Source organism: Ciconia boyciana, chromosome 4 (assembly GCF_034638445.1).
Source record: "Ciconia boyciana chromosome 4, ASM3463844v1, whole genome shotgun sequence".
Taxonomy (NCBI): domain Eukaryota; kingdom Metazoa; phylum Chordata; class Aves; order Ciconiiformes; family Ciconiidae; genus Ciconia; species Ciconia boyciana.
This window is the reverse complement of record NC_132937.1, coordinates 67,405,539-67,428,895: the sequence shown is the minus strand read 5'-3', so window position 1 is coordinate 67,428,895 and position 23,357 is coordinate 67,405,539. Positions and strand designations below refer to the sequence as shown.

At 40.6% G+C, this 23,357-nt stretch overlaps 1 protein-coding gene across 1 annotated transcript in view; it reads left to right on the top strand.

The window, feature by feature from the left end:
- The window catches only part of CHSY3 (chondroitin sulfate synthase 3), a 194,405-nt gene extending 185,848 nt beyond the window's left edge, over nucleotides 1-8,557 (top strand). The window contains exon 3 of the mRNA XM_072860098.1: nucleotides 3,124-8,557. Coding sequence (XP_072716199.1) covers nucleotides 3,124-4,689 — 1,566 coding nt within the window. The 3' untranslated portion in view covers nucleotides 4,690-8,557. The remainder of the gene's footprint in view (nucleotides 1-3,123) is intronic.
- Nucleotides 8,558-23,357: the final 14,800 nt, after the last annotated feature.

Below are 23,357 nucleotides of genomic sequence, written 5' to 3'. Positions count from 1 at the left end.
ATTTCAAAGCAAAGTTAGGATCACATTGAATTGCTTTCATCTAGATGTTAATAATTTGAGTTGTAAAAAGACATTTTTGTCCTGCAATATTGAAAACAAATTTCTGTGTGGCACCAAGATTAAAACCTGCTATCTTCAGGAAGAGTTTATGATTTCAGTGTCATAGTTGATCTGAACTGTTTTCTGTGTATGGAGATCGATTAAAAGTGTTCAGTAACAACATTTAAAATGGATTAGTACAGTTTTGTGTATGTGTGATAATATTGTACTACTGAGTTGATTCAAATTTTTTTTTCATTGCTGCTGTTAATCTGTTCTTGATTATAAAAGCAAAATCATTAGTATAATGGAGTACATCCTCTTACTATGATTTCAGTGGAGCATATCTAATAAACCAAGGCATCTGAAATTGGAATGTAATAAAAATGCAGTATTTATGTTAATAGAATATTCCTGTTAAATGAGTGCTGCTAATGAATCTGCTGTGAAGCTGAGCTTGTAATAAGTCAAGGGTTACAGAAAAATTTGCACAATGGGAGGACAGCATTTAGTTTTACAGTGATAATTCATCATCTGTTAAAAATCTTTTGGATAAAATACATTATACTACTTTAAATAAAACTTGCTGTGAAAATTCAGGTACCATAAGTTAAATGTGGAAGGGTAGTTAATAGTTGTTTCAGTTATACTCAGATATCATTCTTCATTGTGGATGAAGAAAAACTCAAGTGATTCTTTGTGATTAGAGGACTTAGGAAAGAGTGGAGTGTCAGGGTTTGTGGGGAAGGATGCTGATACCATCCAGGAGGCAAACAGCCTCCCCTTCTTTCTTTTGCTTTCAGTGTTATAAGTTTTCTTTTTCTTTATTTTCCTGTGAGGTGATTTTAATGTGAAATTCTAAAGGTGAAAATCATGACTTCAACTTTTTCCAGAACAAATGGAGAATAAAAAAGCACAGTCAACTTGCAGAGCACACAGTAGACAGCTTTAAATAAAAGGGGCCAGGAAGGGTGTGTGACTTATAACTGGAGAGATGGAAATCTCACCTGATCATCTGATCTTTTTTCATTATTCAAAATGTAAACTGTAGAGGGAGAAGGGAAAATGGTTCTTCCAAAGAGCAAATATCCTCACCCAGCCCTTTCCCAGGCACTTTTTTCTAATTCAGTCCCTAACTGCTAATCTGCCTGTCCTGCCAGTGTCCATCTCTTGTCCTCAAGGAAGCCATATTTCAATTTTGCCAGCACTGCTGGTTAAACGCTGACTCAGTACTGATGGTGTTGGTTCCTGTTCTCTGTGATAGAAAGGAAATCGCCCAAACCCTCATGTCCCTCGTTCATCTCATCTCATGTGACAAGCAAAATACTCACCTCCCAAGACAGAACAAATGTGCTCTGACAGCTTTAGGTAGGAGTTCTGTGAACAAGGAGTATCTGAGTCATTTTGTAACTATATATGTTTTTTCGCGCTCACTCTCACTTTAGTATAAGACATATCTGTTTTATTAAAGGCAAATTTAAGGTAGCTTAAGGTAGTTCTCAGAATTAGGCTGTTGCTTTTGTCCATGTTATATGACTGTAGCCTCAAACATGCTGACCTGACTAATAGTAGTAGCTATGTTTGCTCAAGCAGAGTCATTTCGGGTCTGAATGGGGTGGGAGGGAGATTGTAGAAATTTGGTATTAAAATTTTGTTTTTCTAAATATGACAATGTGTATTTCTTGTACTAAATCCATGCTAATGGATTTTAAATAATTGTCATCGTTCTTAGCTTTGTTAGGAGTTATTTTACATTTATTGCACTATGCTTGATATTACTTCCAGTAGCAAAACCTCTGTGCTAGGAAGAATTGCAGTAAAATGAGCTAAATGTTTTGAGTCTGAGACATTGTATCATCAGACCTCACCTATCTTGATTTCCTTACTGTATAAAAGACAAACTTCAATACCCATCTCAAAATCTGATTATGGCTCAATCTTACAACATCTCCTTGAACAACATTTTCTATCTAATTAGCACATTTTCCTTATATATTAATTACAGACCAGTCTGCAGATGAAAAAGAGCAGCCTCTTCTCCTTTATCTGCTACTCATGGGAAATCATTCTGTTTCTCTGGAGTTAGTAGGTGTTAGCTTAGCAAAGAGCAGTGGGTCTTAAATGTATTTATGATGTTAATATTTTACTCCTCCATATCACTTCCCATTTAAGAATAAATATTCATCACATTAAATTAATAATGAGCTAAGTTTTATTTTAGGGAGTCAGAGAAAGTTTTATAATTCGCTCATAGTTTAGCTGTTAGCACAGAAAGGTATAAAGGCCAGATACTTTGAATCCTAGACCTGTGCTTCAGCCATAAAATGTATCTCTTCACTATTTAGAAGATATTACCATTACTAATTTGACAGAAATAGAATGGCTTTTCTTGCCACAGAAATACATTGGAAATTACTTAGGGTGAGTTATACTAGCATGATCTATAGCTTAATTGACATAATCTATTATATGTATCCCTGCCAACACACATATTCCAATGGTTATATTTCAGTCCTTGAATTCTTTGTCCACATGGAAAAAAAAAAAATTTGTTGAAATAAAGTCCATTCAGGTTTTGAATGTTAAGTAGCACTATCTATTTGCATATGTCTGGAGGAAACACAAGCAGCTTTGTGCTCCATAGACATAAATCCAAGGTCCTCTTAAAACACATCATCAGTGTTGCTAACCTTCCAGTAAGGATCTGTGCTAATAAGGGTTTAGATGTAGGTAAAGACTTAGTGTTTCATGCATAGCAGCGTTCAGCCTGCACCTAGGAACTCAGAAGTATTGCCTACAGACCCTCGGTTAAATGTTTTGTTTAGTTTTGCAGTTAGATGAAGTAAAGATAAATCCAAGATACCTGCCCTTCTGCTTAGAGGACAATATTTGCTTACTGTGGACAGTACTGAAACTGAGACCAAAACAGTGTAAATAATTCCTCCTGAATACTTTAAAGTTTTGTGCCTAAAAATAGCCATGATCTATAAGAATTGGTAATGATCAATAGTACCAATGTGCGTCCTTTTATAGGTAGAAGCACTTCCACTTCATATCTTTTTTTCCCTCTCTCTCTCTTTCTAGATGCAGCAATTGTTCCATGAAAACTATGAACACAACCGTAAGGGTTACATTCAAGATCTTCACAACAGCAAGATTCACACAGCCATAACACTTCATCCAAACAAAAGACCAGCCTACCAATACAGGCTGCACAATTACATACTGAGTCGCAAAATTTCCGAACTGCGCTATCGGACCATCCAGCTCCATAGAGAAAGTGCCCTGATGAGCAAGCTCAGTAACAGTGAAATAAATAAGGAAGATCAGCAACTGGGAGTGATGCCATCTTTCAATCATTTCCAACCACGTGAAAGGGATGAAGTCATTGAGTGGGAGTTCCTGACAGGAAAATTTCTTTACTCGATGGTAGAGAACCAGCCACCCCGGCAGAGCCTGAGCAGCGTCCTGCGGGCTGCACTGGATGACACTGTGATGCAAGTCATGGAAATGATAAATGAGAACTCTAGATCTAGAGGAAGGCTCATTGATTTCAAGGAAATACAGTATGGCTACCGCAGGGTGGACCCTCTGCATGGAGTGGAGTACATCCTGGATTTACTGCTTTTGTACAAAAGGCACAAAGGAAGGAAAGTTACAGTTCCAGTGAGACGCCACGCTTACCTTCAGCAATTGTTTAGCAAGCCTTTCTTCAAAGAAGCAGAGGAGCTGGATGTAAGAAGCCTGCTGGAGCGTACCAACGCTGACACTCAATCTTTCTCTTTTCTTTCAAATTCTTTAAAGATTTTTTCTTCATCGTTCCAAGGCACCAAAGACATCGGGGGACGCAGTGACAAGAAAATACATATTCTTGTCCCTCTCACAGGAAGATTTGACATTTTCTCAAGATTTATGGATAACTTTGAGAAGACTTGTCTGATTCCCAGGCAGAATGTAAAGTTGGCAATAATTCTCTTCAGTTCAGAGTCGGACCAAGACTCCAGCAGACACATACAGCTAATGAAAGAATACAGCATTAAGTATCCTAAGGCAGATATGACCATGATTCCAATGGCAGGAAAGTTTTCTAGAGGTTTAGGTCTTGAAACGGCCTCATCTCGATTTGACAATGGCACTTTGCTGCTGTTCTGTGATGTTGATCTGGTATTCACACCAGACTTCCTCCAGCGATGCAGAGATAACACTATTCAGGGAGAACAGGTTTACTACCCTATCATCTTTAGCCAATATGATCCAAAAGTAATATATGGAGGCAACGCTCCAGCTGACAGTAGCTTTGTTTTCACAAAAAGAACTGGATTTTGGAGGGAGTACGGATTTGGAATTACCTGTATTTACAAAAGTGATCTACTTACTGCTGGTGGATTTGATACCTCAATTCAAGGCTGGGGACTTGAGGATGTAGACCTCTTTACTAAAGTGATAACATCTGGCTTGAAGGCTTTCAGAAGTCAAGAAGTAGGAGTTGTCCATGTTTTTCATCCAGTTCAGTGTGACCCCAATTTAGATCCGAAACAATATAAAATGTGCTTAGGGTCCAAAGCAAGTACGCTTGCCTCTACCATGCAGCTCGCTGAAGTCTGGCTACAGAAACATTTGGGTGTCAGGTACAATCAAACTCTCTCCTGACATCTCAGCCTATTTGGCCTTTTTAGGGGAGTTTACCTCATTATTGTTATTATTATTTGATTTTGCTGTCGTAGTTTTAAACTCCCTCCTCATTGTCTTCCAAAGACTGTTGATCTCAAAAGGGATGAGGCTGCTGTTCACTGATGTTTCTTATACCTACTGAACTGGTGAGGTGAATTCCTTCACATTTCCTTTATTTGAAATTCAGTCAAGTCACGGCAATCATATGATCCCATGGAGCACATCCATCACAAGAGACTGCATCAGAAGAATGTTCTCTTTCAGCCTTGGGATGCAGTATCATCTTTGTTGCATTTCTCAGATTTGAAGTGATACAAATATTTACTGGTGAAGGTACCACAAAAGTGCTTTATGCTTCTTCTGGGGATGGAACTCTATAAGATACACTTGAGTTTTATAATTTATATGAGGACTTATATGTATAAATGCTACTTTTCTTCACCTTTAGAATTTTTAAAGTAAATGAATAACTATGATTGTAACTTTATTTTTAAAAAAAAAAAAAAAGAAAAGCTGGGGAGCTACTTGCAAATACAACTGGTACTGGCTACCAAGGTCCTTAAATGTCTTATTATAATAACAAACTACTCATTATTGTTCACTCTAAGTGTAAATGAACTTTATTTTCACAAGGAACAGGATTTAATCAAATGCTCATGTACACTTTAGAAGATTTGTGAACCAACATCCTTCATCTGCAGGCAAGAAGGAACTATGACATAACATGGTCGTTTATGATAAAGTGCAGGCATACAGTATTCTTTTTTTGAAACACATAGTATAAGTTGCTGTTTTGCTTTTTAGAATGAGTCTCTAATACATAATTTTCTTTTACATTCCTTTCATAAAACTGTACTTGATACAGAGTGTTAGAAGTTAAAGCTGTATCTTTCTTTTTTTTACATTTTCCATTAATATTGGTACTCAGTAGCAATTTGTTGTTAAAATTGAAATAATTGTAAAATAATTATTTAAGTTTCAAAATCTACTATTGCTGGTCAAAGTTCCTTGCCAATATATTTATATTAGTGGAGGTTATAAGACTGTGTTAAGATTTATCGCTCTGGACAGCCTGAAGTTGTCATATTGTGGATTCACGGAGTAAAATATTTAAAATTACACCAACATAAGGAATAATAAAATCAATTTCTGTATTTTAGAGAAATGTTTATATAGGGATATATATGTGCGTGTGTGTGTGTGCGTGTGTGTATATATCCCTATATATATAGATATATAGAGAGAGTAATTTCAAATGTGTTTCTCTTTTCAGTTCAGGCAGCAGTTTGTTACAATCGTTGTTATTTTTGCCACATGCTTGGAACGTTTCATGTTATACTGTGGTAAGAGCTCAAAGGCATCCAAGTAACCATCAGAATTCAGCCAAACTTAAATTAATACAGCGGGTGCATCTAGTAACCTCAGTACCCTCGATTTCAAACTATATTTCAAATAGATCTGGGCAAGAAAAAGTAAGCAATTACTGAATTTAAGTTTGTAAGTTTTTCAACTGTAACTGACTCCTTCTGTGTGTCCTTTCAAAAAACAGCTAAGACATTGGAATTCACTGACACATCTATTTGTATGAAGATATCCTGATAAATTTCCTAAGGCATGAGGAGGGTGTGTAGGTCAGTTCATGTGTCTTATCTGCAGACGCCTGTTCTGGATTTACCATGCAAGGAAAAAGGCATCCCTGAAAAGGAGTGAGTAAACTCAGAATTAAAGGGCTGGCCATAGCTTTTTATATGCTTTAAAAAGGCCATCCCCATTGCCTTGGAGGAGGTGGTAGTTGCGGTAGATGAGAACAGATAGGAGGAAATTCATGCTCGTCTGCCCTCCCTGAGGATAGTTCTGGGCTTTTTATTCTCCTGGAGGCTCTTGCCTTCCTAGCCCAGTATTGTTAGCTCAAATGTCTGGTGAAAGTAAAATTTAGTATTACTTATGAAATAATTCTTGGAAACCTCTCTTTAAATGGAGTGCAAAGTTCATACTTTGTTCAACTAGAGAGCCAAGAACAAGGAACATACAGTTTATTTGATCAATCTTGACTAACTGATGCAACTCAGATTGTAAATATCAAAAACTGAATGCCTGTTGGTAAATGTTTGTGATGATTTCATAAACATTAAAAAAAAAAAAAAAAGATTTACAAAGACATCTAAGGAAATCATTGTCTGCTGGGATGTGTTCCAGTGCTTATTTCAATTACTTAACTTAGTGGCCATAAAGTATTTGCTCAGCTCAAAGTAAAATAGTAGATTAGAACAAGAAATGAAACCAATCATTCAGTGGGGATAAAGATGTACACAGAGGGCTTGCAGGATCAGGTCCTACATGATATAAGCAAAATGCTAGTATTTACCAGTACAAATATTTATTTAGGGTCTGACTGATTCATTTGTTTATATGATGAATTACTTTGTTAAAAACCTGATTATAAATGTTTATTATGAAATATTGCATTGTCTTTTGAAATAACTATCCTGAGATAACTTGAGAAATTGTGTTAGTTTGTTTAAGGAATAATATGCCTTCTAAGGATATCATATTAAAAGAAAAAAAAAGCACAAAAGTGTTAGAGTAATGTTATGGATGTATAGATTAAGATGGGAATATCTGTGCTAACCAACTGTTTGCTTTTGTCTAGTCTGAATCATAATCTTGATTGTAAAATGAAATTTCTATGTGTATGATGTCCCTTTGTAAATACGTAAGTAGTGAATTCACAATAGAACATAATGACCAATTTTTCCAAAACCTCCTTATCCTGGGAATAGGTTCCATGGTTTCATTGCTGGGAAGTGGGTTGCGAACTGCTCGCAATTTGGCTTTTCAGACAACGCCTTTCTTAAAAAAAAAAATCTCAGCAATCCCCACACGGAAACCTCAGAAATCCCCACCCCACCCCCATCCTGACATGTTTTGCCATTCACAGTTCTTAATTTAACAGAGCATCTGCATCTTCTGGGTGAAGGAAAAGTATCAGGTTGGGCTTCCTAAGACTTTCTGACTTACTCTGCATCAGAGTACTGGTTCTCAAGCTGGAGAAAGGCAGAGGGCCAGGGGGAGGCGTGAGGCTTAGCCGTGGGAGTTGGTACCTTCTGCCCAGGTCACCTCCTTGCTGCCACCAGCGCTGCCCGATGCCTCTCCTTGGAGCTGCGAACAGGCAGCGCAAGCCAGTGCAGGAGAAGGGCTGCGCTTGCTGCCACCAGCTGCTTTTGGGAAGCAGAAGGGCTGTTGTAATCAGGGCTTGGGAGGAGTGAAAGGAGGATGCTGAACTGAGGTTTACTTGGGTTGGGGCAGCAGGATATCTTGTGCAGACCCTGTGTCTCCCTGTCCCCGGGTGGAAAGGGAGTCTAGTCCCACACCTCTTCTCTGTTTCCTCTCAAGGGGCATCGTGAAGGAAGGGGCAAAACCAGCAGTCCTTCCACTCAGTGGGGCTAGTGGGCCTGGACCACACGCTTGGAGTCCTACCATATCATGGGACGTGGGGAAAAAGGTGCCAAAAAGCAGTACAGACAGGCACCTTCTGCACTCACGAAAGACCAGAAGGAGGTACACAAAAGTGCCTTTTGGAGCCTTTGTACCAGTGTGTGCTTAACAGAGGCTCAAGACTCTTGCAAAAATTATAATGCTGGTAAAATGGCTCATAGGAGTGTACTGCGGATCCTGAGGAACTGTGGAGACTTCCAAGGAGCATGGGTTAACAACCACTTTCTTTAAATAGAGCAAATAAGCAATTTAAACTTCTTTTGGTTTCTGAAGAAGTAACTCTAGTGATTAGTTAAGACATAGTTTGCCACACAGGAGCTTTTGCTCCAAAGAACAATGCTAGCTTTAAGACACAAACAGAACACATGTGCAGTCTATATCTGATTTTCCTGCAACTTTAAATCGGTTGAAATTTTTGGAAAAAATATGGACTAAGAATTGGTGAGCTGCTGACTGAAGGAAAGTTTTGTGTTCCTGCTCTATTTTTAAAAGAGAGTCAGATGAGAAGAAAACAAAAAATGCCTATAGTAGACACACACAAAAATCAGCCATGATGTGAAGATAGCAGTGATGATTATGGTCCTAAACTGCAGCACAATGAGATGTTTCACAAAAGTCTAACTATTTACAATAACTGAATATCACTGAAGTTTATACTCTGTCATAAGTCTGTAAATAACATATAAAGTTAAATCGGTCCATTTTTAATTCTTTCATTCCTTAGAATAATTTTCTTTACATTTTCTCCTGTCAGCATTTATTCAGTTGATTAATGAGCTGGCTTTTCATTACTCTCTCCTTCCTATTTTTCTTTTCCTTGCGTCTTCCCATTTGCAGTATATATTACTATAGTGTTTGAAACTTCTTGAGCTAGTATGATATTTCTGTTATGGTTTTATGAGGTCACTGCCATATAAAACTGCTGAACTAGAGTATTTTGCTGAATGAGTTTCCAGTCCTGCTTCAAATTGTTTCCATTTGCCTGTCACTGTAAGTTAAAACTGTTCTGAATATTATTACTTCATCCTTTCCTCTAGTCTCCTTCATACTGGAAACCCACCAAGGCAAGGAAATGCAAAAACTTTCCAATCCTTAAGTCTAGGAAAATGAACAGAATCTGGGGATTTTCTTGATCTCTTTTGGTTTTTGTTTGTTTGTTTGGGGTTTTTTTTGCCTTCAAATCTTTCACCTAGAATTCCAGAAGTATATTTATCAGTTCTGTAATTTTAATAAAATAAATAATGGTTATTAAGATGTAAGAAAGCACATATATAGACTATATGACACAAACTGTAATTTTACATCCTTATTTTCTAGGCACCTAATTATTCAACAGGTGTTTGCCATTTATAGGAACTTTGAAGATAAATTAAAAGCATCCTTCTGATTTAGTGTTTATTTAGCATTAACGGAAAGCTTAACCATGTAGGCAGAGATCAAAAGATGTACTATATACTGTAGGCTGCAGGGGTTTGTTTCTTTTGTAGTGCTGATGGGAAGATCTCAGCTCTGCATAGGATGCCTGCAGTGTGGTAGTGTTCTTCACAAATCAGCTGTGTCTAGCAATGATTTTAAGTGACTGCAAAGCTATGGGCATAGCATCCAGCTTCGTACAGCACGCAACATTTACTGGACTTACCTAAACATGTGAGAGAGTGATCCTCAGATTCAGAGGGACTCTGGTGTGGCATAATCGGATGGTAGGTACATAGGTCAAATACATCTGCTGCCACAACTTCTGGGCATGCCCACTGAAGGCATCCCTTTAAAAAGGAAGCCCCAGCAATACAATGGGCTCTGTGAAGATATTCCTAACAGAGATGTATGCTAGCTAATGTAGGTGCCAAATACTTTTACTTAGAGCAGGTAAATTGCCTTTAGGTGATTTCATCAAAAAAAGGATAGAAAGAATAAAATGAATGATGGAAAAAAAATGCTTGTGCTTGAGATCATTAACATTTTTATTATTGGTTATTTTGGAAGCCTTCATAACGTGCTCTCACTCTTGCTTAGGGCAATACAGATCAATAAACTATGCTTATTTTACACACTCGTACATATGATGCTGACTAAAGAAAAGATAAGCTGACAATGCTTTGAAGATGGTGGTTGAACCATGAGTGACCAGAGGGAGAACTGCTGAGTGTAGTTCAACCTCAAAACCAAAACTCAGATCTGCTCCCAGGTCAGGACAATTCTTCTAGCTGTCTGTCTGGAGCAGACATAAGAAATAGAAGCCTGCGTTTGTACAAAGCATCATGATATCTGAGGATCCACTTTCATGCTTCTAGTGTGTGATTCCTGGGAGCAGGCACAAAGTCCAAACACAGTTTTGCCACCAGTTGAAGAAAAAAAATAATGAATGCAGTTAAGTGAGGAATGCAGTAAAAAGTGTTTCATGGGTGACAGGATGGATAGGAATGATGTAAATCTAGAGAGATATGTGTATCTTTGTTATGTTAAGAGAGTAGAACACAAAAGTTGTTTTAAAGTAGAACTCAGCTTTCCTTTCTTCCTGAAAGCTCTTCACCTTGCTTTGTGTTCCACTTGTACACACAGTGACAAATGCTGAAACCATCTGGAGCAAATCCAAAACTATAGACCTTTCACACCTGGTTTGTTCTGACCAGCAAGCCCAAGTTCACTGAAGTGATAGTTTAACTGGCAATTATGACTTTTTCCTGTTCTCTTTTTAGACATGACACACTTTATTGTTATTTAACTGGGAGTGAGATCTTTGACAGCTTTGTTCTATTTGTGCCTAAGATGCTCTAGTCTTTCCATTGTAACTTCATATATTGCACTGTTATGTGGTACATAACTGCTTTAAATGAGAAAGAGTTTCTTCAAGCAGAGACTTCTGGACAGTAGTATACAGCTGGTGTAACCTTGCAACCACAGCTATGTGGTTGAAATAAAGTATGTTCACCTATGGTCTTTTATTTGCTGCATTGATACAATGGTTTTGCTTGATGAGAAATCCAGAATGAATACGAGTTATGAATTAATATTTTCTGTTGACAAAGCTGAGCAAATTTATTTAAATAACTGGGGCCAAGTGGTGAACCATGCACCCGGCATGTGCTAATACGGGAGGATATCCAGAGACGATAGGTGCTTTTAACAAAACAAGTTATAGGAAGATGTCTCTGGTAAAAGTGAATGAGAAAGGCTGTGTTTTCCATTCAAAAACTGCCAGTAGCAGAAGATTTGTATTGCTTCTAGAATTATGTCAGTCATAACTTCTACCATGATCAACAGGTGTTTAAGGGAAGGACACAAGGGCAGATCCCTGGATCTTGCCCTCATGTACAAAAGAGACTAGGGAGATCAAGATTTAGACTAGAATACCCTTAGAAGAGAGCCTGCTCTGAGAGAGACATGGGGCTGGGCAAAGAAGGGAGCATGCAAGAAACCAAAGAGAAGATTCCCTTTCTTCTTTTTCTTTATGCTTGACATGTTATTGTGTCCCACAGGGAGCTACCAGGTCTGCCTGGATTCAGCTCAGCACCAGGTGGGGAAGCCCATTCATTAAGCCTTGTGGAAGGAAAGCATAAATGCTGTGTATGTGACAGGAGCAGATACTGATGGGCGATGGGAAGGAAAGTGCATGGGAAATCATATAAGGAGCCAATAATTTTTTTTTTTTCCGCTTGTGAAGTAGAAATTCAGTCTGTGGGTAAGCAATTTTACTAGCCTTGATATGTAAGGGCAAGAGCCAGTAATAAAGAGAGGGAGAAATAAGAGGACATAAATTTGAAAGGAAGGAGAAGATACAGACACAGTGCAGAAAACAGGGTACCTGTGTAAACACAGAATTTAATTAAAGTAGACATTAAAGTAGATAGGAAAAAAATAGCACAAGAAACAGAAGGAAAGAAACTGCAGGAAGAAAAGAAGAACTTAGAAATGTTTAATAAAAAACAACTGAAGGACTAGCGTAGATGGAACTGTTAAGCATTGGGTACAGAATGCTTTGCAGTGCTGTTTGAGAAACATGTGAAGCGTTATGGGAAACATTTCTGCAGCACTGCACCCCACTGCTTTACCTGGGGGTGGCTTAAGGAGCAAATGCCAACCAAATATTAAAATATTCCTACTTTTATTTGCTTTTAATCAGAGCCTAAAATAGCTGCATTTGTTTTCATGTTGGTTTGTCCTCACCCTGTGTGGTAAATATCTATTCTGATGCTGTGTTACTGGATTTTCTTTTTCTGAACAGAGTAAATAAGACAGGAGAGCTGTCTTTAGTGCTAACAGTTGAAGCTTAGTGATAGAGAAATGGCAATACCAATGCTACGGTACATCTTCTGAAAAAAAATCTTCTTTTTTTTTTTTTGAGATTATAATGTCCTCTAATTACAAAAAGCTGGCACTTTGAGGGAGCTTCTGCAGTCTTGTCCCATCTTCCTTTCCCTTCCTATTCCACCTTCAGTTTCTAGCTTCTGCTGTACTTAGGTACTGATGACAAACTTAGAGGACTAAGGAAATCTATCTGCTTTTTAGTATTGCCATAGCAAGGAATTAAATTTTGAGTACAAATTTTGTTGTGAGCTCATGCATTTAACCCAAAATTATATATTCCAGGTAAAATTATTTTTCAACACCTTGGTAGTTTATTCATACAAATATGATTAAGTTAGACTCTGTAATGATATCACTGTCCTGTAAAACTGCTGAACTACAGCACTTTGTTGAATTAGTTCCCAGCTCCATTGCAAGCCATTTCCATTTGCCTGTCACTTCTCTTTAAACTATCCTGAATTTTATTACCACTTCCCTCAGTCTCTTCTCCTGACATCTTGAGTTTCTTGCCAGGAACAGGTACACAAAACCTTTCCAGACTTTAAAATGCATCTCCAAAATTAGGGCTGAAGCATACAAGACTCACTGATTCAGCAGATGTTAAAGGGCTCAGTGACACAGAGAAGTGAGCCCTTGAAAATGGAGGGAGAAAATGTTGAAGAAGCGGGAGGTGCTTAGCTCCTGAGACATATATCAGATTTTGTGAGGTCACATTTTTATAATACTCTTTTTCCTGCTAACACTCATGACAACTATGTTGCTTTATTACAGACTTAACTGCTAAGTGTTGTCTAACAGTAGTATTTGTAACACAAATTAAAATGTCAGGAAAGGCGTTTGGGGGAGAAACACGGAGGAAAAATACGTCTCTACTGTGAGGCTGGTTCTGTTAGCGCTCCCAGGGTGGTGGCGTCAGGAAAGCCTCTGGAGGGCACCTTCCCTTCCATAGAGGGATTGAGTTCCCTGAAGATGAATAAGCACCTTACTAAAAACCCTCACGCTTGTGTACTGCACATATTTTACAGAATCACACACAATCACAGAATGGCTGAGATGGGAACGGAGCTCTGGAGATCATCTAATCCAAACCCCTGCTCAAAGCAGAATCACCTAGTGTAGGTTGCAGACAACTGTGTCCAGTTAGGTTTTGAATATTGCCATAGATGGAGAGTCCACAGCCTCAAAGGGCAACCTGTGCCAATTTAACCAGACCCACTGGGCACTTCTCAGAAGAGTCTGACTCTGTCTTCTTTATTTCCCTCATCAGGTATTTATACATATGGATAAAATCCCCATGAGCCTTCTCTTCTCTAGACTCCTAACTCTCTCAGCCTCCTCCTTGTGTCACAGATGTTCCAGTCCCTTAATCATCTTTTTGGGTCTTCACTGGACTCACTCCAGTATGTCCATGTCTCCCTGTACTGGGGAGCCCAGAACTGGACCCAGAGGTGTCTCACCAGTGCTGAGTAGAGGGGAAGGATCACCTCCCTCTTCCTACTGGCAATGGTCTTCCTAATGCAGCATAAAAGGCTGTTGGCCTTCTTCAGCTTGTTGTCCACTGGGACCTGAGGTCCTCCTCTGCCAAGTTGCTTTCCAGTCCTGGTCAGCTCCTAGTGTGTACTGTTGCCTGGGATTATCCCTGCCCTTGAGCAGAACTTTGCACTTACCTTTGCTCGACTTCATAAGGTTCCTGTTTGTGTATTTGTCCATCTTGTCAAGGTCCCTCTGAATGGTAGCACCCACCTGTTATATTAATTATTCCTCCCAGTTTTGTATCACCTGAAAACTAGCTGAGAGTGCACTCAGTCCCCTTGTCCAGGTCATTAATGAAGACATTAAACAATATTGTCCCTGGTATGACTACTGAGGTACACCACTAGTGACTGGCCTGGACCTGAACTTGGGCATGGCCATTCAGATGGTTTTCAGTCCACCTCAGTGTCCATTTATCTAGTCTGTAGATCTTCAGTTTGCCTGTGGGGATGTTATGGAAGAGTTGAAAGCCCTGCTAAAGTATGAATAAACAACATCCACTGCCCTCCCCTTAGTCACCAAGTCAGTCATTTCACTGTAGAAGGCTATCAGGTTGGTCAGGCATGATTTCTTCTTTGAAAAGCCATGCTGACTACTCTCAGTCATCTGCTTGTCATTTATATATTTGGAAATGGTTTCCAGCTTTATTTGCTCCATCTCCCCCCTGGGATCAAGGAGAAACTGACCAGCCTGTAGTTCCCTGGATCCTCCATCTTGCTAGATGGCGTGGCATTTGCTTTCTTCCAATTCTCAAGAACCTTCCTTGAGTGTCATCACCTTTCAAAGATGATCAAAAGTGGGCTTGCAGTGACATCACACATGTCCCCAAGCACTCATGAGTGTATCCTATCTGGTCCCATGTACTTGTGTATATCCAGTTTGTTCAAATGTTCCTTAACCTGGTCCTCCTCCACCTAGGGTAAGTTTTTCTTGCTACAGTCTTTCCCACTGGTGTCAGAGGCCTAGGATTCACAGAATCACAGAATTGGTTGAAGTTGGAAGGGACCTCTGGAGGTCATCTGGTCCAAACCCCCTGCTCAGCTCAAGCAGAGACACGTATAATTAATTGCCCAGAACCATGTCCAGACAGCTCTTGAGTATCTCCGAGAATGGAGACTCCACCACCTCCCTGGACAACCTGTGCCAGTGCTCAGTCACCCTCACAGTAAAAAGTTATTTCTGATGTTTATATGGAACCTCCTGTGTTTCAGTTTGTGCTCATTGCCACTTGTCCTGTCACTGGGCACAACTGGGAAGAGCCTGGCTCCATCCTCTTTGCACCCTCCCTTCAGGTATACATTAATAGGATCCCCCCAAGCCTTCTCTAGGCTAAGCAGTCCCAGCTCTCTCAGCTTTTCCTCACAGGAGGATTGCTCCACTCCTTTCATAATCTTTGTGGCCCTTTTTCGGACTCTCTCCAGTAGCTCCATCTCTCTCTTGTACTGGAGATTCCAAAACTGGACACAGTACTGCAGGTCTGGCCTCACCAGTGCTGAGGATTGCCTCCCTTGACCTGCTGGCAACACTCCTCCTCATGCAGACCAGGATATCATTAGCCGCCTTTGCCACAAAGGCACACTGCTGGTCTATGCTCAATTTTGTGTCCACCAGGACCCCCAGAGCCTTTTCTGCAAAGCTGGTTTCCAGTTGAGTGGCCCCCAACATTCATTGGTGCATGGGGTTGATCCTTTCCAGAGGCAGGAATTTGCACTTCTCCATGTTGAACTTCATGAGATTCCTGTCAGTCCATTTCTCCAGCCTGTCAAGGTCCCTCTGGATGGCAGCATGACCTTCTGGTGTACCAGCCACTCCTCCCAGTTTTGTGTCATCAGCAAACTTGCTGCGGATACACTCTGCCCCATCATCGAGATCTTTAATAAAGATGTTGAACAGGGCTGGACCCAGTATAGGCCCCTGAGGTACATCACTAGTTACTGGCCTCCAACTAGACTTTGTGCCACTGATAACCACCCTCTGGGCCTGGCCATTCAGACAGTTTTCAACCCACCTCACTGTCTGCTTATCCAGCCCACACATAAACAGCTTGTCTATGAAGGCAAATTCCTAAAGGCAAATCTTAACAGCATCCTGAAGATTCCTGAAGCCAAATCTTAATAGTGAGATGTAGGCAAAGAAGTCATTGAATAACTTGACCTTTTCCATGCCTTTCGTCATGATGTCCCTTACCCAATTCAGCAATGGACCTGCATTTTCCCTTCTCTTCCATTTGGTGATGATACGCTTTTAGCAGCCCTTTTTGTTAACTTACGCCACTTACCAGGGTCAACTCCTGGTGCCTTTGGCTTTCCTAATCCACCTCTGCATGCTGGGACATTGTCTCCCTATTTCTTACAGGTTACTTGTCCCTCCTTTCACCTCCTGTATGCTTTATGTTTAGTTTTGTTCGTCCATGCAGGCCTGTTTTTCAAACGATGGTATTCAGGCAGCCTTCCAGTAGAAACCACTGATTTCTCTCTGAGCTAGTAGCCTGAACGTATTTTCAGATGTAATTCATACTGCTAAAAACTCTGCTGGATTGTTAATTGAAAAACATCTGTGGAGTGAATACATAGGTGCAAAACAGCTACTACAAGCTTCTATCCAGCACCCACCTTGTCCTGCAGCGGTAAGTAGGATACTCAATGATGCAAAGATCTCACAGGGAAAAGACCCAGGGATGAGCAGGCAGAAGAGATATGGAACATCTCAGGGAAGTTTTTTATGGATATTTCTAAGATAAACTGCAGTGCTGCTGTTGTTAAGAAGGCAGTTACCTGCTGAGGACTGAACTGAGACAGTAAGTTGACCAGCTTGACTACCAGCATGGCCAGAGATTATTTATTAAGTGCTATGATACTGTATTGATAAACTAAGCTGTTGCATATTTGGGATTTGAAAACCTGGGGCTGTGATCCAGCTGCTATTAAATGGTGAATTTATTTCCTCCTTTATAATAACGTTAGGTTTATATAGAAAAAATTTGGCTTAATTTTGGTTCGTGCAAACCTAGTCTAAAACACCAGAGAACAATAGTAATATCTTGATTACAAAAGAAAATGCACTAAGGTGAATGTCACTGACACTGACAGGAAATGTTCTGTATGTATTGCTATCTGTTAGGATTATAGAAATAAGAGAACCTGTGTTTTTCCAGTTCTTGAGATTTTTTAGGCAGTGATATTTCCTCCTATGAAAGGGAACAAATGGCTCCTTCAGTTACTGCCCTATATAATCTCTTTCATTTTTGTCTGCTCTGGGTCACTTAGGCTTGCTAAATGTGGTGGTCATTAGTAATGGCAACAAATATATGCCAAATTGGTCTCATCAGAAGGCTGTCAAAACAGATTCACCCACAGACCAATAAAGGTAGAAACTCTGGAGAGCAGCAAGTGACCAATTAAATTATTGCTGGTGGCATTTAACACTTAGGAGGAGGAAGAAATGACAGTTTTGTGAAGCTGTTAAGGAATACCTCTAAGACTGAAGCATCTGTTAGAACTCAATATAGAAGTCCTCTAAGGTTTCCTATAACTAAAAAGCAACTGATCTCGTAATGGCAAGCTGTACACTCCAGATTACTGTAGCAATTTCAGAATTTAGAGAGTAATACCGATTGTGTGTTTTACATGTCTCTGGAATTAGAGGGCTTTTCCCTATAAATATGCTCAATGGCATATTCACACCGTCTTTCTGGCTAGTTCACTTATCTGGTTTTGGCAAGAGTCAGACCACATAAAGCTGTAACCTAACTCCCAAACAGCCCTTGAGAGCATGCCAGCACTGAAAGAGGAGCATAAAGCTAATATGATTCCTGGCCAACGTGCAGCATCAGCGACTGTGGCACACAGTTTCTGCTACTTGACATAGGAGCTCAAGTGGTATCACAGCAGTCTTGAGTTTGCTCAGAAAAATAAATAAAATGGATGGGTTGGGAATGGCTTGACACTTGTAGACAGTGTCAAGGCAGCCACTCACTAAGATCACATTTGGGCAGCACTCAGGATCTGGTTCTGTGTCTACCTTCTAATGAAACAAAACTTTGCTTAGGAAGCAAGTCTTTCAACACTGCCAACAAAACATGTTTAGGTGTTCTACCTGCCTTATTCTTGCAAAATCTTTTCTTCCTTTTCTTTTTTTAAAAATATTTTTAAACATTAACTCGTGACTATTTAGTATTTTGCTGACGTCTTGTCCTCCAACAAAACTTGAGGTGAACCAGAGTTTCCTGTTCTTTCTCACCCACCTTGAATGGATGAGATTGGTGGGGCGTGTGGAGACACAAGCTTGCTGAACTACTTGCCTTTTCTAAAAGCTCCCTCAGTTCCTGAGAAACTGAAAAGCAGTCCTTCAGAGCAGGATATGTTTATCCTATTTTGAACTGAATCCTATTACAGAAGCTCACTTCAGTATCAGAGAAGGTCTGTATCAAAGTGAAGCCATTCAGACAGTACTTTTTGCAGCCAGGTAGGATTCATAAATCAGACTGATACAACAGATTGCAGTAGGACATATTCTACATAAACCATATTTTTGTGATGCAATATATGCATTTTTTAAATAAATTAACTTTTAGAAAGGATTTTTGAAATCTGTACCACTTTCCTTCAGCCATATGAGTGAATCATAGTTGCCTCTTCATCTGCCCTCACTTTGAGAGTAAGACAGAAGGAATTTATATTATTTCATAGGCCATTTATAGATGAAGCCATCTTTACAGAAGGCTTTGATGGAGGATTTTAAAGATTTTCTGCATGGAGTTTTTTTATTAAAATGTAATTCTGCAGGGGAGGGGAATAGAATGAAGGATGAATGTCACTTGGATGACATTATCTGGCTGATTAAAGCTGCACTAGACATCATTTGAAACTCCCAAATTGTCTCAGAAGCTTTGCAGCATCTTTGCTGTTGTGGCAAAGGTAAGATCAGCTTTTGGAAAAGTGGTGTAAAAAACGTCATCTAGGAGAAGGCGGGTAATGACAAATGCAAAGGATTGAGATTACTGGGCAAAATTATAATGAAAGTGGAAATAAGTTTAAAGCCAATTGTCTTATGAGCTCTATCACTCTTCGTAAAGCTTCAGCCCTGGTAAGGGGGTGGTGATTGCTGAGGTTACAAAAGCTGCACCCAGCTTCAGGAAAGAGGGAGACAGGTTGCTTGAACTGAACAGGTTTGGAGGCAGCAGGATTCCTGCAGCTGTTGGAAGAGAAGGACTGGGAACTATCCACTCAGGTAAGCTGGGACTACAATCCACACCTTAAAGATTTTGAGAAAGAGAAAGCAAATTGACAGTGCATGTGTCTGTAGAGCAAGAAAACAGGAACGATGGCTGCCAACAGACCACAGCGGGGCTGTGAGAGATTGTTAGGGCCTATCTTCAGTTTTTCCTGAATGGGGTGGAGTTAGCAAAACCCTATGAAGACATTGACAAAGGGTTGCTATGCTAGTCTCACACAGCTGGTGAGCATACACTGCAGCAACCCTATACCTGCTCTAATTTATGCCAGGACTGGTTGGGTCACATGAGATTAACTGACAGTCACTACTTGCACTGTTGATATCCCACAGGTAACATGGCACTACATTTGCAAATAGGCAACTAGTGATTCCAGGCCTGGAGAGAAATACAGGACATCTTGAGGAAGCACAGGGTGACAGAGAGAAATAACTGCTGTGGAGGTGTTGTGCCACCTCTTCCTTTACCTAGAGAAGAAAAGGATTATTTGATGTGGCCAAATGTCACACGAAGAAAGGATGGTCTAGCTTTCAGACTTGCACATCAGGAGTGCAAGAAACAAAGGAGAGTGGAAAACATGCTGGAGGTGAGTTTTGAGATGAAATTCCCAGCGGCTGGAGAAGCATAATGATAGGGTGCACATAGTGCCTACCTCTATAGGGTCTGTGCCCAGACCCCCTGTGTGCCATGGTTATATAGATAAGAATGAGAAGTCGGGAAGAAATTTACTGCTTACCCTGGAAAGTAGGTTGTAAACTTGTTCACAGGAAAAGGTGATACAAACATCACTGAAGCTAGGGAACTGTTTGAGAAAGCCCATGCTGTCAGAGCTGAAATGGCTCAGAGGACCTTGCTGGCAGAAGCTGGTGGAAAACTTCTCCAGTCACAGGAGTTGTTCTTGAACAAATGCCAAAGGAATCAAATGTGACTCGCTTTGTCAACTGGTATATTTTTGATCATAGGAACAATTGGTTTGCAGCTCAAAGTTTAATCAAAGCAATGCAATTTGACAACCTGCTAAAACCTATGAGATCAAGATGCCTTTCCTAGAAATAGGATGCCATTAAACATCATCATCACCATTGATCCTTTAGAAATCCTCCCAGTTTCAGCATTATCAGTTTCAATTAACAGTAATGGTTTGTGGAGGGTACCTGTCTGGCTTGAGTAACCTTTGACTGATTGACAACGCATGCTCCATTTTGCATAATGCAGTTTCCTGAAGTTTTATTAAAGAGATTGTAACTCGCATGAAGTGTACAGTTTTGACAAGGGCAATTATATTGTGGTGGGTTGACCCTGGCTGGATGCCAGATGCCCACCAGAGCCGCTCTATCACTCCCCCTCCTCAGCATGACAGGGGAGAGAAAATATAACAAAAGGCTCATGGGTTGAGATAAGGACAGGGAGAGATCATTCACCAATTACCCTCACGGGCAAAACAGACTTGACTTGGGAAAATTAGTTTAATTTATTGCCAATCAAATAAGAGTAGGATAATGAGAAATAAAAACTAATCTTAAAACACCATCCCCCCACCCCTTCCTTCTTCTCAGGCTCAACTTTACTCCTGATTTCTCTACCTTCTCCCCTCCAGCAGCACAGGGGGACGGGGAGTGGGAGTTGCGGTCAGTTCATCACACGTTGTCTCTGCCGCTCCTTCCTCCTCAGGGGGAGGACTCCTCACACTCTTCCCCTGCTCCAATGTGGGGTCTTTCCCATGGGAGACAGTCTTCCACGAATTTCTCCAACAGGAGTCCTTCCCATGAGCTGCAGTTCTTCACAAACTGCTCCAGTGTGGGTGCATTCCACGGGGTGCAGTCCTTCAGGAACAGACTGCTCCAGTGTGGGTTCCTCATGGGGTCACAAGTCCTGCCAGCAAACCTGCTCCAGTGTGGGCTCCTCTTCATGGGGTCACAGGTCCTCCCAGGAGCCTGCTCCAGCGTGGGCTTCCCACGGGGTCACAGCCTCCTTTGGGCACATCCACCCGCTCTGGTGTGGGGCCCTCCATGGGTTGCAGGTGGATATCTGCTCCGTGGACCTCCATGGGCTGAAGGGGGACGAGGTGCATCACCATGATCTTCACCACGTGCTGCAGGGGAATCTCTGCTCTGGCACCTGGAGCACCTCCTCCCCCTCCTTCTTCACTGACCTTGGTGTCTGCAGAGTTGTTCCTCTCACATAGTCTCTCTCCTCTTTCTGGCTGCAGTTGCACAGTATTTTTCCCCCCTGCTTAAATATGTTATCACAGAGGCGCTACCGCTGTTACTGGTTGGCTCAGCCTTGGCCAGCAGCGGGTCCATCTTGGAGCCAGCTGGCATTGGCTCTATCAGACACAGGGGAAGCTCCTAGAAGCTTCTCACAGAAGCCACCTCTATAGCTACCAAAACGTTGCCATGCAAACCCAATACATATATTTATTGTGTGAGGAATAATTTGGTAATATCCTTATTTTTTCCTTGACAAGCTTAATAAATTCAGAGGAAGCCATGCTAGAACTCAAAGTTAGGATGAGAACCATTAGAAACCCAGGCAAATCCAAAACAGGGTATCCAATAGTATTTTTTTCATTATGTACTTTGAGTAAATATAAGTTAGTAACTCAGCACCATGACAGCCAACCATCTTCTGTATTCCCTAAAATGAATGCTGCTTTTCTGCACTTCCGGAGCTGAACTCACCTCCATACACACCACCTCTCTTTCATCATCAACATGAGATGCTGCCAAACTCTGTTGTTACATTTTTAAAGAAGCATCTTATACAGATGTCTGGAGTGGATTCTGCTTGCCAGTGGTGACTAATACATCTTCATTTTGCTCCCCTCCATTTGACACATGGCTAGTAGCCCTCTGAGGTCCATTCTACTTCTTGGCCTGTGTTTGTACCGAGTACAATAGGCCGCCAAGTCTGTTTGTGGTCTTCAGTGCACCCCAGTAACAAAAAAGCCTCATGTGATTTTTGCCTTATATTGTATTTGTGCTTCACCCTTTAATAAAATTGTATACTGATTTAGGATCTTGTGAGGCCAGCTTTGCAGGGGTAATGCTTTTATCCATAATATGATAGCATACAATCTCTTGCAAGGTATGGAAACACTAATTGTAGAAATATGAACTTGAACATAACAGAAATTCCTGTTATAGTAACTTCCACTTCATGTATAAATGCTTCAGTCTGTAGAAATACTAAATAACAAAAAACGACTGAACAGCTGTACATATATTTGCAAAGAAACATAGGGTTTCTAGCCATGCAATTCACATTAAGATCAATGAGTTCTGCAGCTAAGTCCCCTTGCAAATCGAAGTTGAACTGAATGGTTCTGGGTTTAGAAGTTTATAGCTAGAGCATTCAGTGGCAAAAAATGTATGTTCCAGAAAACTGTTCTCTGTGTCTGCTTACAGAGGCTTACCACTGTGTAGATCTTCCACTGTAAGTGCCCCTCTATCAGAACCAAGAGTGCAATTTATTTGGTCATATAAAAACTTCACACAGTTCTCTTTGATATCTCTTGCCTGAAAAAAAAGGGAGAGAAACAGTGACAGTAAGAGGGAATTTGTCTTCATGGATCAGTAAAAAAAAAACCCAAAATGAAAACACAGTTGTCTTTAGATAGGGTCACCCTACCTTTGAACATACTTGTTCTGAAGCTGTCAGCTGGAAGTTATCGTCAGAACAATATTTATGTTTGTAACTCTGTTCAGCATTTTGCTTTTGTCACCTGGGAGTGAGCAAAGTGTGTCACCCCTAGTCCATCACTGTAAGTGTTATACAGCTAAAGCCTATTCCTGCTGGCTGCTGGCCCTGGCAAGCAGGCAGGGACATCTGATGTCTACTCAGAAGCAGGCAGCAGTGAACCATGCAGGAAACTGGACTGAAGCCACAATCAGGTCCAGATAAAAGGTAATGAAATTTATTTTGTCCTCCTTCCCTTCCACACTGCTGGACGTTGGCCTTTCTTTAACTCACATCAAAGCCTCGTCTCCTGAAATAACTGCACGAAAGCGGGAGCTGTGATGTGGGTACCTAATAATTTGTGTGTGGTGGGTATTTTAGTCCTGCGTTAACTCCATTTGCA